This window comes from Melanotaenia boesemani, chromosome 2 (assembly GCF_017639745.1).
Source record: "Melanotaenia boesemani isolate fMelBoe1 chromosome 2, fMelBoe1.pri, whole genome shotgun sequence".
NCBI classification, from domain to species: domain Eukaryota; kingdom Metazoa; phylum Chordata; class Actinopteri; order Atheriniformes; family Melanotaeniidae; genus Melanotaenia; species Melanotaenia boesemani.
In genome coordinates this window covers 15,069,289-15,087,460 of record NC_055683.1, presented here as the reverse complement: position 1 = coordinate 15,087,460, position 18,172 = coordinate 15,069,289, and the positions used below count along the sequence as shown (strand labels likewise).

General features: G+C 39.9%; 1 protein-coding gene across 1 annotated transcript; it reads right to left on the bottom strand.

Annotated features, from left to right (window-relative positions):
• Nucleotides 1–15,116, bottom strand: rab3db (RAB3D, member RAS oncogene family, b). The gene is made up of 5 exons (XM_041974459.1): nucleotides 14,737–15,116; nucleotides 9,188–9,424; nucleotides 2,692–2,810; nucleotides 2,352–2,476; nucleotides 1–2,237 (listed from the first exon to the last, which is right to left on the bottom strand). The coding sequence occupies exons 2-5, from the start codon at nucleotides 9,422–9,424 to the stop codon at nucleotides 2,050–2,052; spliced, it is 669 nt and encodes a 222-aa protein (XP_041830393.1). The 5' UTR covers nucleotides 14,737–15,116; the 3' UTR covers nucleotides 1–2,049.
• Between the last annotated feature and the right edge of the window lie 3,056 nt (nucleotides 15,117–18,172).

The following is an 18,172-nucleotide window of genomic DNA, read 5'->3' as shown; positions in this document are numbered from 1 at the left end:
AATCTGAACACAGTGTTTAAAAATGAATAAATATGTGTGTTGGCATGCTCTAAACCCCTTTGGAGACAATGATCTTTCATGCCTCTGCTTCCAGTTTAATACGTTACAAACAGCACAAAAGATGCAATACAAGCGGTGTTATGAGACAGGGATCTTTTAAGAGCCTCCATCAAACCTCAGTGTGGTACAGATGACATCATATCAGCTACCTGATATCTATAAAAACTTTATCAGCAGTCAGCAGCAGACACTGACAGGAGAGATAAGTGACCACTGGTTTAAATAATAGCAGGGAGTGGACTGACTACTAGTTGCGACCTAGCCCCTGTTCTGAGGGTCTGCTATCACTGTACAGTAGCTATGGTTGATGCTGACAGGTAGCAGTCAGCATGTGTACAGTGGTGACAGTGAAATGGTACTGTTACAATCATCATTATCAGGAGAAATATGTTTTCTTCTATCAGAAAACAGAAATGATCAGTTCAGTTCAATACTGAAAAGTCAAAAATGTCATAAAGGAAAATAAAAAGTATTTATGTACAATTAAATTGTGGCAAACACGTGGAATGAATATAAAACCTCATATTAGTCTCTTCAGACAGATGACAGATATAACAGTAAAGGGGAATAAAGTGACTCCACAGCAGCTGACTTTTCCTGATTGTTGCAACAGGATCAGTGTTCTTCCCTTTCTTACACACCATCAACGTGCTGCACTTCTATAGACCAGTAATTATGTCAGGAACAAAGGAAACATGATCATTTACCACTTTGTACAGTATCAGTTATTAACATGCCAACAGTTAGCCATGCTGCAATTGTGTGTGTTTGTGTGTGTGTCCTCATGAGCACATGTGACTAAGAGAAAAGGCGTTACAGATAGAGGAGCACATTGAGATAACTGAACGCCTGAGGCAGATCATGTGACAAGCAAATGATCATACAAGCATGTTTTACACAAGGCAGGCCGGGGCTCCACATACGTTCAGTAGACAGCGATCAGAGCGCTCTCAGTTTGGATCAGAGCCCAACGCTGACAGGGAATCTAAGCAAAGAGCTACTCAGAAGTGTAGATATTCCCCCCTAAAACAACTGAAACTTCTAACATCTCAAAGCAGAACAAGCAAACACTATGTATACTAACATTTATACCATGTCACTTTTACATCTAACAGTTTAGCCGGTTGTAGTGCAAAATTCACTAAACAAATCATTCACTTATATCACCATGAATTTTTAACTAGGTTTGAGTTGTCTCATATCGAGAAAGTGTCTTCTTTTGTGGCCTTTCTGAGATTAGCCGCTAGCTTAGCTCTCCCATCAGAATTCCTCCCTGATTTTCCAAACTAGGAGAACTCTGAATGCCGTCTACTGCAACTAACACACATACTACATACTAATGGGTATTTCACACAACTTTGCGTAATAAACAGAAAACGAGGCCAAATTTCAACTGAACTTGAAGGAACGGTCACTAATATTTTAGGAAATTCATATTATATTTTATAATAAGTCATTTCTAGAGATACATTTCTACAGTATAAAATGGCTGTTAAAAGACACCAATGTAGCCTACATTAGTGCAGCTGCTAACATCTATGTAAAACTGTCCTAAATGCTTCTAAATGAAAGGGAGTTTAGTAGCTTCATGTGAACCTCAGATAAAATGTGGCCCCACTAACTCGCAGCTATCTGCATAAATCTTTGTTTCAAAACCTAATTCCACAAACTGTCAATACTAAAGAGAAGAGGTTGATGTGGGGATAGTGTGCTGGGCAGGTTTTAGTGGAGGATCATCACATCAAACAGCTGATGGGTCGGCACCGCTGAGGCAGAAAGACTCAGAGGTGGGGAGTAGAGGGGTCTGACAGAGCTCATGTAGCTTATCTCAGCTAGCGGTCCCATGGAGCTGTGCAGCTGTGTGGAGAAAGCAGAAGATAGAGGAAGAGGTGCAGCACTTTCCATGGTTGAGGCACAGACAGAAGATTGTTCTTCATATATGTGTGTGTGGGTGTGTGTGTTGGGAGACTTGGTAAAAAGACAAATGGTTTAGCAAGCACAGCCCCCATGGCTCTCTGAAGGTGAGTCTTTAAGGCCCGGGTTCCTGTGGTTGGGTATGAGGTTGCCGTCTCCTTCCATGCTCTCGTTCATCTTGTCACAGATGACATCCACCAAACGCTCGAACACCTGCTTGACGTTGATGTTGTCCTTAGCGCTGGCCTCGAAAAACTGAAACCCTGGGTGTGAGCAGGAGTACAGAAGTTAAATGTGATTTGAGTTAATGTACAGAGAACAAATATGTGTGTGGATGATGGACGTTTATGGGAAATAGCGTGAGTGACAGTTTTTACCGAGTTCCTCTGCCAGCCGCTGGCCATCCTCTGTAGGTATAAGCCTGTCGTCCTCCAGGTCACACTTATTACCCACCAGGATCACCTGGGCATTGTCCCATGAGTATGTCTTGATCTGTGTCGCCCTGGTAAACAAAAACATCTTCACTGAATGACATTAAGATATAAAATTACTCTAACTTAGCATGAAAGTATACAGATTTGATAATGATTAAATGGAAACTTATAACTATTTGGAACATAAGCAAACCAAATATCAACAAGCAATGGACATGGCCCTTATGGAAAGATACACCTCCTCCTGGAGAGTTTATCTCCTTTTAAAACAAGTCCGACTCACCAGTCCTGCACTGCACTGAAGGAGTCCTGGTTAGTGATGTCATACATGAGCAGGAAGCCCATGGCTCCCCTGTAGTAGGCTGTAGTGATTGTACGATAGCGCTCTTGTCCTGCTGTGTCCTGTAATTACACACAAACACATGTTTAAATAATGAGATGTCTAATAAATCAAATGGTTCAGCACTTAACATTTAATAGTGCCGAAAATGTGTCAACCCATTATTCTGTTAACTGTATCAGCGTGTTTTCACCACAAGGGGGCAATGTTGTCCCGTTTATTCCTTGGCCTTGTGCTGTTCTAGTATTCTAGTAAGCTTTGAGATGCCACTGATGCAGCTATGAGAGAACAGTGAGGACTTAGATTGAGACATTTCAAGACTCCAATGTCACAGTTTGTGATGCCACAGGCAAAAACAGATTTAATTACTCTTTTCTCTGTGTGGCCATTAAGCTTTTAAACAAGGTTGGGTGACTTTTTAAATCAGATTTATTTATTTATTTTGTTAGTCTTGACTGTTTATTGTTGCGTTGTCATCTGGTTGTCATTTGCTGCTGATTGCAAAACCAATTACCCCACTGGGAATAAAAATGCTAATGTTGAACATGGAACAGTTCCATCCATGATACAGGTGGACATTTATTTGACATACAAAGTGGGATTATAGGAAGGTCCCAATTTTTTTTCTTGATGTCAGACACATCAGACCCCGTGGACAAAGCATGGGGACATGGACGTGTCCAAAATAAAAAACCTATTAAGGCTGATCTTACTACATCTACTTTATGGGTTATAATTTCCATAAAAACTGATATTGTGAGATTAGCTTTAAAATGTTGTCAGTCAGAGCTTGTAGGATCGAACTCCTTGCTCAATCAATCAATCAATCAATCAATCAATCAATAAATAAATGCAAATCAAGTAGAGAGAAGATATGGAATTATCATGGCATTGTCATTTCTAAACTACTAAAATACATGCCTAATTGTCTATAAAAATATATAAAGGAGCTGTTTGAGGCTAGTAGAAACTAAATGTGATGGTTGTAAAAGGGAGACGTTCAGGTGGATCAAGGAAGATATGAAAGCGTCTGGACAGAAAACTTAACATTTGCCTGAAGATGTACAACAAAAGAAAAACAGTAGCAGAAACAGGAGTCAGTGTTTATGAATGAATAAACTTTACATCCAGAGGAACCACATAAAAGCCACCATCAGGTCTTATAAAACATGTTATTGAGGACCAGGACAATAAATGCACCGGAGGACACGGACATTTCAGGCACTTACTTCTATAATTCATGTTTTCCTTTACTTTCTTTGAATTAAAATTGCAATAACATTATTTCTTATTTTTACATTAGTTTTACAAAACCTGGATGTTTTGTTAAACGTGATTTATATCTCTGAGTTTCTTTCCACCCTCACAAAATTAAAACAACTAAATAAACATCCTTTAAGACAGTGGTTCTCAACTTGGGCTCCCCCCGAAGCTTTGACTGTTCAGAGCAAGTGTCATTTAAATTAAGGCCACCACACAGACAAGTTGAGGTATATTTGATTAAGTTTTTTGTCATTTAGGGGTTTCATTCACAGGGAACCAGTTTTTTGGAAGCCTGTAAACACTAACTTGCCACAAAAATGCCACAGAGCAGATGATTCACCTTAAAAAAAAAAAAAAAAAGTAAGAATATATGTTTTTAATTACCTTAAGTTCTGTTTATTAAAGGAAAGGAGTCAGCATGAATATATCATTTATGGTAAGAAGCAGCTACTGCAAGCAGAAAACAAAGTGTGATTTTTTTTATCTTCTGCCAGAGATCCTCTAGACTACCAAAGCATTTTCAAATAAAACAAAAATCAGGTTTATACAGTTTAAGCTTGTGCACCATTTACGTACACAAATGGAAAACTAAAATATATATCCAAGTGTCAAAGAAGGATGTTCAAGATGCCATCTCAGCCCGGATACAGCAGGCCCCGTTCTGGTCAGGTCCTTCTCTGTTTGATGACTGGAAACACATTTATAAAGTTTTGTCTTATGTTTGCAATGATAATCCATAATCCTGAACCATTGAAAAAATCCCTAGGCGCAGTCTAACTTCCTTTAGAAGAAAATCTTTTAGAGCTCCCTCCTTTAAAATCTAGGTCGAGAGCATCCTGTTTATGCTACCACTAAAGTTAAGGTATGGAAGGGGCCGACCCAGCCATGGAGTCATCACTACCTGGTCCCCGTTCATTAAATACATGGAGAGCCTTTTAATGAACCAAACACAGTTCCACCTGATGAAGAGGCGGTGCTGGTCATGTACAGCTTCACGTAACCGTTTTCTTGAGACAGTTACTGTGTCTACTTATATGACACTATAATCATGTGTCTTTTTGCCTTTTCTGGTCCTCGTAGGAGGGTGGGGGTTTGTTTACATCCTATATTTACACTGATTTGGTGAAACTGTTTCACAATACTTACTGTATTTAGATACCTATTCAAAACCATACAAATAAAGTTTATTAAAATGTAGTAAAGATCAGTAAAACCTTCTCTTCTGCAGCATTTCCACATCAAAGCATCACACTCCTACAGCAAAGCGCCAGCTACAAGATTACATTTTTCCATCATTATTTCTGTGGCGTGACCACTGCTGACGGATGCCTCAGAGAACCATCTGTTTATCTCAAACATCTGATTAAACGGAGACTGTGTGATGTGACAGGGAAGGACTCACTGATTAGAAAGACCAAACAGGGGGACTGAGCTGGTAAAGTTACTCTCCTCTAACCACGTGGTTACTTGGTAACCTTGCCTGACTCTTTCATTTGCATCAGGGGCCTGTGTGTTTCAGTGTTTGTCTGCTGTTTTCTTCGTTTTGAAGAGGAGGAAGAGTGGGTTGTCCAGGTGACCAGAGGCCAATAAGGGTTATAAATGTTCCATTACACCAAGGACTGCTGCTCTGGGTGGTTGGCTCAAATGATCCCCTTCACTTCACAAAAAAAAAAAAAAAAAAAAAAAAAGGGACAAGATGAAGAGTAATCTCCCTCCTTGCAGCTTTATATCTTTAACCTATCAGGATCTACTTTACAGCAGTTTTTTCTTGTTTGTTTTAGTAAAGTGCTTATCTTTATCTCATCTATATTGAGCAGCATGATGGGACTACTATCCAAACAGACAACAAAAACCTGCGTCCAGACGTGCATGAGTGACGACAGATTGGAAAGAGTTTAAATCAGGCTTCTGCACAGTCAGATACTCCAATGCCACTGGGCCCCTGTTCCTTAAACATGCGTCACCTGAGTTTATATTAGCTACCAACATGAAGCGGTGGAGCACATCCCCCTGGGATACCACACAACACAACACATGTGGATGCAAAGTGTGCAAAAGGTGTGTGCATGTTTGCTCAAAGATCGGAAACGCACTTGCACACACTACAAGGACTGATGCGAACTATATGTGTACATGGTGTGAATAGAATGTGTTTATACTCAAGCTCCGTGTATTCAGTGTATAAGGGCCATGTGGTGTGTTATCAGGCCAGCCTGTTTCCACGATACACAAAGCAAGTCGGCTGGTCAATCCTCTTTCTTTAGGATCTGGTGAAATCTCTCACAGGTGGTAGCTAACATGAATTTAACAGTCAATAAGTTTAGAGTTGATCATTAACAGCACATGAAGGAGGACTGTACAAAGACAAGCTTGCTGCTCTCACACCCCTTAAACACACTGCTTCTCCATCACTGCAATATATCTTCACTGTGTCTCTGTCACATGCTGATAAGGTACTTCCACTGCTTCCTGAAGTTAGGAAATACCAGGTTTCTTTGTCATTAAGCTGCACCATTAGTGGCAATGTCAACACTGGGCAGACACAATGTGCTCACCTTCTCAGCAGCCCACTAACTAACTAAACTCTCTTTATACAATTATCAGGGGTTAATTCTCCCTCTTTGTCAGCTGCTGCAGAATATCACACACCTCTGACACAGCAGGTCATGTTTGGTCAGTTAACTGTGTGTGTTTTGGTGTGTCCTTCTCGGCTGCTGATTAATTTTGGTCAATGTTTGTTTATCATACAGTGGCTCACTGATTGTTAGTTCAAATGAATCATCTGTTTGAGCAGTCGTATACAAGAGGATTTGCAGTGTACAATGAGGAGTGCACTGGTGGTGGAAAAATTAAAGCATACATTTTACCATGTAAAACACTGCAAACTATCCCACATGTTAACAATCATATTTGATGAGTTTCTGGAAAGGTGAAAACACCCGAAGGAACAACATCCAAACTGAGCTTAGGAAAAAAAAATGCTTTGTTTAAAATCTACAACCCCATAATGAAAATACTGTGGTGAATTAAATACCCCTTGGGTATTTCTACTTCTCAAGTACAGAATATTAATAAACCGTCATTTATCAATTCATGATTTAACAACCTTTGTCAACAACGACAATACTGTTACACTCATAAATGTTTCTTAAAACTTTACTGTGCAAAAAATAAGCCTTATGCTAACCTTGTCCAGAGGCGGTCTCAGCTTCTCTGAGCTCTGAGACATCTGGGATGGACCACCAGTATTTTAGTTTTGTTCTGGATGAAATAGATCCCATGTGATCCGGACCAAAGACAAGAAGCAGCCTCCAGACATTTATCATCAACAAGTCCAAGGTTCTGTGATGGCGGAGGTTATAAGGTTATATCAGAGCTGTTGGCAGAGCTAATTTATATTTCTGTGACGGCAGCATTGATTTGAGAGGGATTTTAGAGCAACATGTGATGCCTTCAAGGCCTCGTTTTTTGCAGGGACGTCCATGCATTTTCATTAAGTCAATGCAGAACCACATTATGTACGCAGCTGAGGGAGACAAGGGTATGCCAATGGACTGACCTGCCTCAGTCCTCACATATCCTCAGAGAATGAGCAAAAACTGCTTATATTATATAAGAATATTAAATTAAATAAAGTTGACAGAACATGAAGTATGTTGGGTTAAAACCCAGGCAGTGAAGAATGTCTGACCATAGCTGAGCCACAAGTACCAACAGTCGGCCAGATTTGACCCAAGTTCATCTGGTATGTGGGAACTGTCTGCCATTAAATAAAGCCCAAAAGAAAACACTAGAATCACTGTGTTTATTTTATTCATTTATTTATATTTGCATTTCCCATACCCTCAGGTTGAGTCATAAACAACGACAAATTCTTAAAAATGATTTTGTTTTCTGCTGAAGAGAAATGATAAAAACCATTTACAAGAAGAGAAACATTAGTCTCAGGTAGGGCAGCAACATGACAATCTCACACACGTCAGAACCAAGTTTAGGAAATGGCTGTATTGCCACCTGTGGATGTCAGAGACAAACGTGTCATTTTAAGGCATTTCAAACAGAGAATACCCAAGTTTGATCCATGTCCAACTGAATCTAATAATATCAATTCATCATGATCCTAATTGAGTGTAGTTGTATTCACAGAACGCCAATCCAAGAAAATTAGCCAAGCAAAGATGCCAACAGATCACATCAATGTGCAAGTGTTTTTATGTTCCAGCTGGTTTCAACAAAAACAGAGAATCTACAGCAAGCCTTAGAAAACCGCTGTTCAAATACCACAACCATACATTAACAGCTTGTAACTGGTACCTTCATACTGGATGGCTCATGTGGCTACATGAGTGAAAGGAACTGTTGTTGGGGATACACAAAATTATCCACCCCACTTGAAGCAGCCGTTTTCAGGGTATGAAAACTAGAAAAAATACAAATATGTCCCAAACAGGATCTCTTACATTTGGCCCCTTTGTAACATAAATATATAAACTGTAAAAACCTCAACTATCCCTCTCTAATGAGCAAAACCCATCGCCTTCAAGCATTTGAGTGCACTTTCAGCAGATACCAGGTATGAGTAGGAAGTAAGACTGTGTGAAAACATGAGGAAGTCATGCTTCTTGCACTTGCACAATTAACCAGATATACTTGCACACAGGCCAAACCCACAGAGACAGTCTTCAAGTTTTCTGTCAAGCCTTCTATGTCCTAGTACTGCGTTTACCAGGAACAAGTATTTCACATTTTTTATCTCCAGTTTTTATAATTACAAAAAAAAAGAAAAAATAAACATAAGAGCCCAATGTGACATATTTGATGCATACAGTTTCTGGGACATTTTGCATTACTTTATGGTAAAATATTTGTTTAAAATCCTGTTGAACACATCAAATACTTGCTTTCAGCTCCCTAAGGGAAGCAGAAAAACACAATATAATAAGTTCGATATATGAAATGGTAATAAATGGTAAATATCCACCCAAAATTGTAAATTTTTTGTTACATTTTATTAAAGGGCCAAATAAAGACCTCATATTAAAAAATACACTTTTTTCTTACCATTTTTCATGGGTCTGGCCTTAAAGGATTAAGCATTAACTCTGAAATGTTAAATCTATTGATTATGATTTGCGTTTACCTGTGATGTGAGTAAGTGATGGTGCAACTAACTCACCCAAATCTGCAGCTTGATCCTCTTGTCGTTCCTGAAGACAGTCTTAACCTTAAAGTCGATGCCCACGGTGCTGACGAAGGCGGAGGTGAAGGAGTCGTCTGCGTAGCGGAACAGAAAGGAGGTTTTTCCCACGCTGCTGTTGCCGATGATCAGCAGCTTGAACATGTAGTCGAAGTTCTGGTCGGCTGCATCCTTCTGTGAAGGCTGCTGCTGGAGCCGCGAGTCATTTGATGCCATCTAAAGAGTGGGGAGAAGAAATCAGCCAATCAAACAATGAGGATTTTATTTAAACATTTTACAACACCAAGGTAGCATGGCTAGGTCAGAAGAAGAACTAGAAGGTGGAGGGATACCCCTGCTCTGGCTGCAGGCAGTTCACTGCAATATTACGACAACTGAGAAGAAGAGTGACTTGATTTGGGCAGCCAGGGATAGCCTAGCACAGTGGTTCCTAACCTGGGGTCCAGAACCCCACAAGGGGGTCCCCCAAAGAGCATAGGGGGCCCCAAGGCTTCAACCACTCAGAGCCAGTGTGATTAAAATTAACACCATGCTCACAGCAGGAATGTCACGATTAGGGCTGCAACGATTAGTCGACATTGTTGGCCAAAAAAAAGAAAAAAAACCTACAAAGTGAGACATCGTCTTCTTCCCCATCTCTTCTGAGAGTTGCACATGCGCAATTAAGTCCGCCAGGGGAAAATAGAACGGCGGCAGCAGATGTCAAAAGTCTGAAATAACTTCACGTTAAACTTACAAAATAAATTAAATACATTTGAGATTTGTAAAGCAGACCTTGCGTGCCACAGAAGTACGTCTGCAATGCTCAAACATTTAAAGAGGAGACACATCGGACTTACACAAACTCATGCAAGATTTAAAAGCTGAAAGTGAAATAAGATAAATTTAATAATCCTGAGATACATAATCTGATTGGTCAACTAGTCATTTTAATAGTCGATGACTAATCGACCATCAGAATAGTCATTAGTTGCAGCCCTAGTCCCGTTACTACAAATTCAAACTCTATACCAGGACTATTCAATTCGGTCCTACGAGGGCAGCAATCCAGCAGGTTTTCCATGTATCCCTGCTTCAGCACACGTGCATCAAATTAAATGGATCTAACAGCCAATCAAGTTCTGCACAATGACTAATTAATTTGAGTCAGGTGTGTTGAAGCAGGAATACATGGAAAACCTGCTGGATTGCGGCCCTTGTAGGACCGAACTGAATAGCCCTGCTCTATACCAATACTAAGGATGGAGCTTGATACTCAATGCCTTTTCTGAACTACCGAGAAGGGAATTTTTTTTTTTCAGTCAGAACACCACAAAAACAACACGACCCAAACAATACAAAAAATATATTAATAAATATTAGAAGAGACATTGTGAAATGCAAACATAGTCTTCCCAGACTGTTTGCTCACTGTAGTGCAAAAGATATAAAACTAGAAAAACTTCAAGCACTACTCAGTGTACTTATTTACATAAGTGTCCTTTTTATCACAGTACTTGAGAACAGCTCAAGTAAACAACAGAACAAACTAGTCTACATGATATAGTTTTTAACCAGATTAATGAATTAAAAACATTAACAGATAAACTGAATGTTTTTATCTACAGTCTACATTAATAGGCATTATTATTAACCAGGGTGGGATCAGTCGGCGGCAGCTTTGTGGGATTTTTGAGTCTGGTCGTGGAGCAGAGGTGAACATCTGCTGCTGTGTGGGGGCCGAGCCTCTTGTGAGTGCTTTTTGACAGGGGAGGGTCTGCAGCAGCACCTGCTCCTCGTTGAGCAGAGTAAACAATACGTGCTTTGATGGCCGTATCCAAAATGCCCCCAAAACAGCAGAAAGTCACTAGATTTGTCACTAGTTGCTTTATAAAAATAAAAAAAAAAGTCGCTAAATGTAGGGACAAAGTCACCAAGTTGTTAACACTGTAAACAATGGAGCCAAACAGGGTAGTAGTCCTACAGGTGGAAGTTTGCTGGCTGATCCCCAGCTTCACCACTTACTTGGGAAAGAATCATGACACTGCTCCAGAAAGTGTCTACTACATTCATTTAATGTAAAAGAAATCTAATGAGCTGTACATGTCCATGCTGCCAAGCAGTTAATCAGAATAAAAGGTGACTTCTGACACTAAGCCTCTTGATTAATCTGCTAAAAATAAAACAAAAAGAAGAAATTTTTTGTTTTCCCAACTTTGCTGACAAAATGCTGAAAATGGACATAGTAGAGATCATTTTGGGGGTTTCATCTGCTGCCTCTAATGAAACAGCAAAGAGAGCAGGATGCGGGTCTTCTTCTGCTGCTGTCAATTAACAGGTGGAAGGAGAAAGTGGGCCTCTACAGCTTATTTAACTCGCGCCCCTCTTCAGGAGTAGACAAAGTGAATGAAAGAGTTGTTCTCGCTGCATGGAGCACTGCCAAACTTATTTCTTAAAAAGTTTAAGTATCTTTAAGAAGACATAAAGGTGTCCATTATTGACCAGTTTGCTTTGGCTGCAAACATATTTCCACCCCTGGAGACTCATCATGTCACCTCACACGGTCTGAGCATGTGAACGTTTATTCCATCCATAAAGAAACAGAATAAAGTGTTTACATAGTCGCCATCCTTTCTGTTGCTGTAAAAGACACTGTTGACCATGTAGCTTATAAATGAAACATTCTATTTATATCGTCATGAGTGAGTAAACATATTGACCAAGGGGACATTGTTAAGCATAATTTCTACTGGGTGCGTGGCACCACCTCTAATTCATAATGTGGCCATGAAAAGGGCTTCCAGAAAAAACTGTGCGGCTTATCCTCACGTTTAGCCAGAGACAGAAACGTTTTACAGGAAGGGGGCCAGGCTGAGACCATTACTCTCACTTGGGTGACACATATCTGTAATATATATAATTAACTTCTTAGGTTACTCTTATTTACACAAGCAGACATACAGCATGCTAATGTAACCTCAACTGATCAACATAAAGAAGAGTTTCTAATCGCACTTTGTGAACTGCTGATAAAAGTCAAAACAATTTTACATTTTACAATTTATGAGATAACACAGACCAGCAGCTCCGGTTTAAACTGTTCGTGGACAAAGATTTTATCTCCAGGATGCTGCTGCCATGTCTGGCTCATACTCATAATAGCTGGAAAATGTGACAATGTGACTGATGAGAACGTGTGTTATTGCATACATTTGTTTTATACTCAATGGGATTATCATTTTGATTTGTTAATAAATAGTATATACTGCTATGTGAATGTACTTGTGCAGCTCTGACAGGGAGACAGTGAAATTCAGAAAACTGTGTCCCTGTTTAGTGTTTTTATTTAAAGGTCTGAGCTCAGCCTTTAAATAAAAACAAAAAAACATATGAATGTTTTATTGTCTCATATTGATCACTGGCTCCTCAATCAAGTCTAATAAAAAAACATAGGGTGGCAGATTTGTGATATAAGGAAAACATTGAATGATTTTCTACTGAATCATTATAATATACTGTGATCAAACTGCTGATTTACATCCCTAATGGCAACAATTCTCACGGCCACCCATTGGTTCAAAGCCTGGTTTAAAGAAAATGTGAAAAAAAGAAAAGAATATGATTCACAATTTTGCTCTGTAAATGGTAAAATTTGGGGAGAAAGAGGGTAATATATCAGCAGATATGTAGCACACGGATGAGGTTAGCCGGCTGCAGTCTGCAACGTGACACTAGATTTAACTAAAGCTGGCACACTTCTCCCTTAACTGATACTGATCATCAGAATTTCTTTCACTTAATATAACTCATTGGTGCTGCCGTCCTCTGGAGTTTTTACGAAATAGTAAAAAAATTTTAAAATGATACATTTGAGTAAAAACATTAAAGTTTTTCCAACTTTAATTTAATTTCATGACTTTAAATCCTAGAAAGTGATGCCAGCTGCACATCCGCTTCAGTGGAACCATTAATCTCAGTGTAATCTCTCCTGGGGCTGGTAGGTATGAAATTTCCTGCCACTTAGCCTTTCATTGTCAGCTATCCAAACACTGGGAGGAGAGTAGCTGTACAGCTCTGGGTATAAAAATAAATAAATAGAAAGAGCTGGCCGAGTCTGTCCTTTTAAAAACACAAAGCTGATGAGTCGCTGCAGCTCAGACCTGCCTCTGTTTGGTGAGACTCGTCTCCGTGGAGACCAGCGTAGGACTCAGCTGCCTGCAAGACCCATTAGTGGTTAGGGCAGTTGGGCTTTTAAATGGCCAGATGGAGGTTTCAGAGCAGGACAGAGATATCTCTGATGTTGCTACAAAGGCCAAAGTAGAACAAAAGAGAGGAGTGGATCATCAATGAGAACATAAAGCGTCTATAATATTTACTGCCGCTTACTTTCACTTTAATTACCATGGCAATTGTTCCTTATTTGGTTTGTATTTTATGACAGTAAATAAAAAAAAGCACTAATGTCAAATTTTACCATTGATTAAATATTATGTTGGCTTAAATAGAAATATTTAAACTTTAGAACTCACTGAAAGCCAAGTAGTGTACTTAAAGGGCTGATCCAAACATGACAGTACACACCAACTTGTGCTATCTTGTTTGCTGGTTTATGTTGAAATGTTGCAGCTTACTGGCAGCAGTAAAAAATATCACAATGCTGTTTCACAACTTTTCTTCACTGCTGAGGGGAAGCCGATCTGCACCTTCTCTAAACACAACCCTTTTTACACTTCAAAGTGTTTTCTACATATTACATGAAGGCAAGATCTCTCAAGTATTTCTAATCTTTCAAAGAATTGCTTGTGAAAGCACCAATCACATGATGTCTGTACTATCTGAGGGTCCCTGAGGTTCATTTTTATGGACTTACAGACCACATACCACGGATTCAGCCACTCTTAAATGATGCATTTCCAATTTAACCCTCCCATCAGCCTAGACTAAGCCTAGGGTAAACCATGTCACATGTCCTTATGTTAAGTGCAGCTCAGGATGCCTGAAGATAAAAAAAGAACAAGCATATATTATGTTTATGTTACATATGAGAACAGCATCTAAACTACATGAACAGATCGCTGTTTTATGATCTGTGATGGCTTTGATGGGGAGTCCAACATCAGGACCTGCCATGATATCCCAACAGTTAGTCCAAATTTTCCAGGCTGCAGGGTGGATGACACTTAGGAACTCCTTTATGGAACAATGCAGCGTCATTATCTCCCATAAAACAAATGCAGGCCATTATGGTGTTTAAAGCCTAACAGTGGTGCAGCCAGGTCCTTCTGCTGGCAGTTTGTTGAGCCTGGAGCCAGCAGGCTGTCTCAGGCTACAGGAAATGACCATTATTGATTAGTTGGCAGCTGTCACATCTGTTTTCTAATTATGAGGATAACTGAGACACAAACATGGGTACTCAGTGTAAAGAACTATTAGAAACCTTAAGTTAAACCTAACCCCGTCATTTCATTGTGTGAGTTTGAGGGGTTTTAGTAGCAGCCATAAATGAAGGAAGTGTGTAGCGAGGAAAGCCTCTGGATCCAGAAACTTACCTTCCTTTAGGGGGGAAACAAACGTCCAACTCGGTTCCCTTTCGAATCTCGACTCTTATTATCTTCTGTCCTGCTGTAAGGTGCCGGGAAAACGACGAACCAAAAATGTGTTCCCAGTCCTCAAAATTTCCTTCCTGCTCCAGGGACAGAAGCCGCAGCTGCCGACGAGCTTCCTTTCCTCAACAGGCTACTTTTCTTTTTTCTTTATCGTGCCAGTGTTGGCGCACTCCCTGGCCCACGGTTTGTGTTCAGAGCTGGCACCGTAGCCGGACAGAGTTGCTGCGGTCAGCGAGGCGGCCGTTAAAGACAAATTGAAGGTGCCTGGACAACCGCCAGCAGCGAGAGGGGAGGCGTACGTACGTACGTGTGCGCGCGAGCACCGCCAAACGCACACACCGTAAACAAAAACTGTGAACATATTTCTTAATATCACTCCGCCCAATAGTTTTCAAGCGAGTGTCAAAGCTCTCAAGGAGTTATAAAGTTCATGTTTGTTTTACCTCATTAAAACTTTTTTCAACGTCTTATATTATTTTATATAATTTTAATTACATGAAATTCCTCCGTCTATGGAAATAAACAAAACAAGCTGCTAGTGGTCAATTGACACGCATCCTTGTCCCTAATTCCTCCTTTATTTTGTTTATGTTTCCTGTTGAATTATTAATTTTCAGTACTGAAACTTTTATTTCTCTCTTTCCCTCCAGATTAATACAATATTTCCTTAAATTTTGTGCAAAAATAAAGAAATTTGTGTTCGGTTGATTAGGTCCCTTACAACTAATATTTCACCACAAAACTAATATTTCGTTGGACCACACTTTTGTCTTTAAATACTACAGGATTCGCGGTGGTATTGTTTCGATAAGCTTTTGCAATGTCACAAGATTTATTTCCATCCAGTAAATACATTTGTCACCAAGACCTTGTATTGATGATGGAGAGCCTTCTCCAGCACATCCCAAAGATTCTCATTGGGGTTCAGGTCTGGACTTTGTGGTGGCCAATCCATGTGAAAATGATGTCTCCTGTTTCCTGAACCACTCTTTCACAATTTAAGCCTGATGAGTCCTGGCATTATCATCATGGAATATGGCCGTGCCATCAGGGAAGAAATAATCCATTGATGGAATATTTTGGCCATTCTGTATATTCAGGTAGTCAGCTGACCTCATTTTTTGGGCACATGATGTTGCTGATTCTAGACCTGACCAACTGCAGCAAGCCCAGATCATAGACTGCCCCCACATGCTTGTAGACACTAGGCGTGATGGGTGTGTCACTTCATCTGCCTCTCTTTTTACCCGGATGCTCCCATCCCTCTGCAACAGCATAAATCTGGACTCATTAGACCACGTATTTGTCATATTTATGCTTCCTAGCAAACTGAAACCTTTTTGTCCTGTAAGCCTCACTGATCAGTGATTTTCTTATGGCTACACAGCTGTTGAGTCCCAATATGTTGAGTTCCTTCAGATTGTTGATGTGGAAATGTTTTACTTTCATTATTAAACATAGCCCTGAGTTCTACTGTTTTGTTTAGTTTTTTTTTTTAATTTAATTTCATCAAACCTTTAAGTGATCACCAATCACCATCAATCAGGATTTTTAACAATCACATTTCTTCCTGGAAGATGATGGTTCCCCACCATCCTTCCAGTTTTTAATAATGAGCTGGACAGTTCCTAACCCAGTTTAGTAGTTTCTGCATCTCCTTTGATGTTTTTTCTGCTTGATAACAATTATCCGATCCTTCTGAAACAGACTAACATCTGTCCACGACCACGGGATTTGTCTTTCCACGTGGTTGCTTAAGAAATGAGAAGCTACTCATTGCATCAGTTGTGGTTAAATAACTTGTTACCAGCTGAAAGATAATTGTTTGTGCGGTAATGATCCAATGCAAGGCTCACACCTATTTGCTTAGTTACATCAGGGTGGCAACTTTTTTTTTTTTTTTTTTTTGGCCAGGCAGTGTTATACTAGTTGGTATTGTATTTGCATGTTGCTGGAAATCAGGATTAGTCATCTTTACAATGAGGTCTAACTTGTAAGGGTTGTGCCTCTGTAGAATGAGCAGCACAGCTAAACATATGTTTAGAGCTCCTTATAAAAACTTCCCTAAATTCCCCGCAGGAGGTTATTTTGTCCTGTTGGTCTTCACTCTTTTTTTGAGATTTAAGTGCTGTCAAGTGTGTCAGTCATAGATGTACAACTGGCACCTGACTGATTAACAAGAAAGGGTGTTGTTTTTTTTTAGTATTACTATGGGAGTAATACCAATCAAAAGTTTGGGCACTCTTACTCATTGGAATAGATGGGAAAGTGTGTCCAAACCTCTGATCACTACTGAATATGAGAGAAAGACGGAGCAATTGTTCTGAAAACTAAACTGAAGTGTCTTAAAGTGCCCCCCCCCCCCCCCCCATGTTTAATTGTTTAATTGGGTGCTTTGGGTACAGTTCTCTCATACTGACGACTGGATGTTCACGCCTCATGGCAAAGAACTTTCTAAGGATGTGGGAAATAGAATTTTTGCTCTCCACAAATATGACAAAGGTTAGAAAAAAGTAGATAACATGATGAAACTGAGCTACTGCATGGTGGCTAAGGTCATACAGCGGTCTTCCAAGATGGACTCCACTGGGAACCAGCCTCTCCAGGTTCAACTAAAGAAGCTGAGTCCTCATGCTCTGCATCACATCCAGCAGTTGGTTTAAGAAAACAGACATGGGTTCTATGTGCCAAAGATGGGAGAGACCATTCAAGCTGTTAGGGGGTGGATGTTAGGGGGGTGCAAGAAAAGCAGCATCTGTGATGGTATAGAGTTACATAACTGTCCATGGCTTGGATGACCTACATATGTGTGAAGGTACCCCTGATGCAGAGGTGTCTTTAGGAATTTTAAGCCTGGAGGTCTGTGGTTATTTCAGCAGGACAAAACCAGACCTGATTCTGAACGTCTTCCAACGTAAAGATCAGTCTTTTCATACAACAGTTCCCATCATGCCATCTGAAGCATACGCACAAACACCACAAAAATCACTTAATCATAAACTTATTGCCACACATTGATGCTTTTTCATTCAAATATGGCGGCAAAGTCAGATTTTAGCAGCACAGAAGCAGCTTTTAGGATCAGTTTACCTTTGACAAAAATGATCCCAGAAAGTAAAAGAAACAAACTTTAGATCACGCTAAGCAAAGCAGTCCTCTGATGATTTATTTTCAGTGTTTTTATGCTGCGTAGATGCCTTATTCATCACACAGACCTGGAAATTATTAGTTTACTTTTCCATATTATAGATGATTGAATATGGCAGCTTGATACTCTGCGACTCATAATTAATTCAGAACAGCAGATTACTGCAGGCCTGCTCTGCACCATCAGTACACTTCCACACAGACCCTGAGCAAGCAGCATTTTTCATTCAGC

Coding starts and splice junctions, on each gene's coding strand:
- rab3db (XM_041974459.1), bottom strand. CDS start 9,424: ATGGCATCAAATGACTCGCGGCTCCAGCAGCAGCCTTCACAGAAGGAT. Junction 2,477..2,691: donor TTCAGTGCAGTGCAGGACTG/GTGAGTCGGACT, acceptor TTTGTTTACCAG/GGCGACACAGATCAAGACAT. Junction 2,238..2,351: donor GCGGCTGGCAGAGGAACTCG/GTAAAAACTGTC, acceptor GCTCACACCCAG/GGTTTCAGTTTTTCGAGGCC.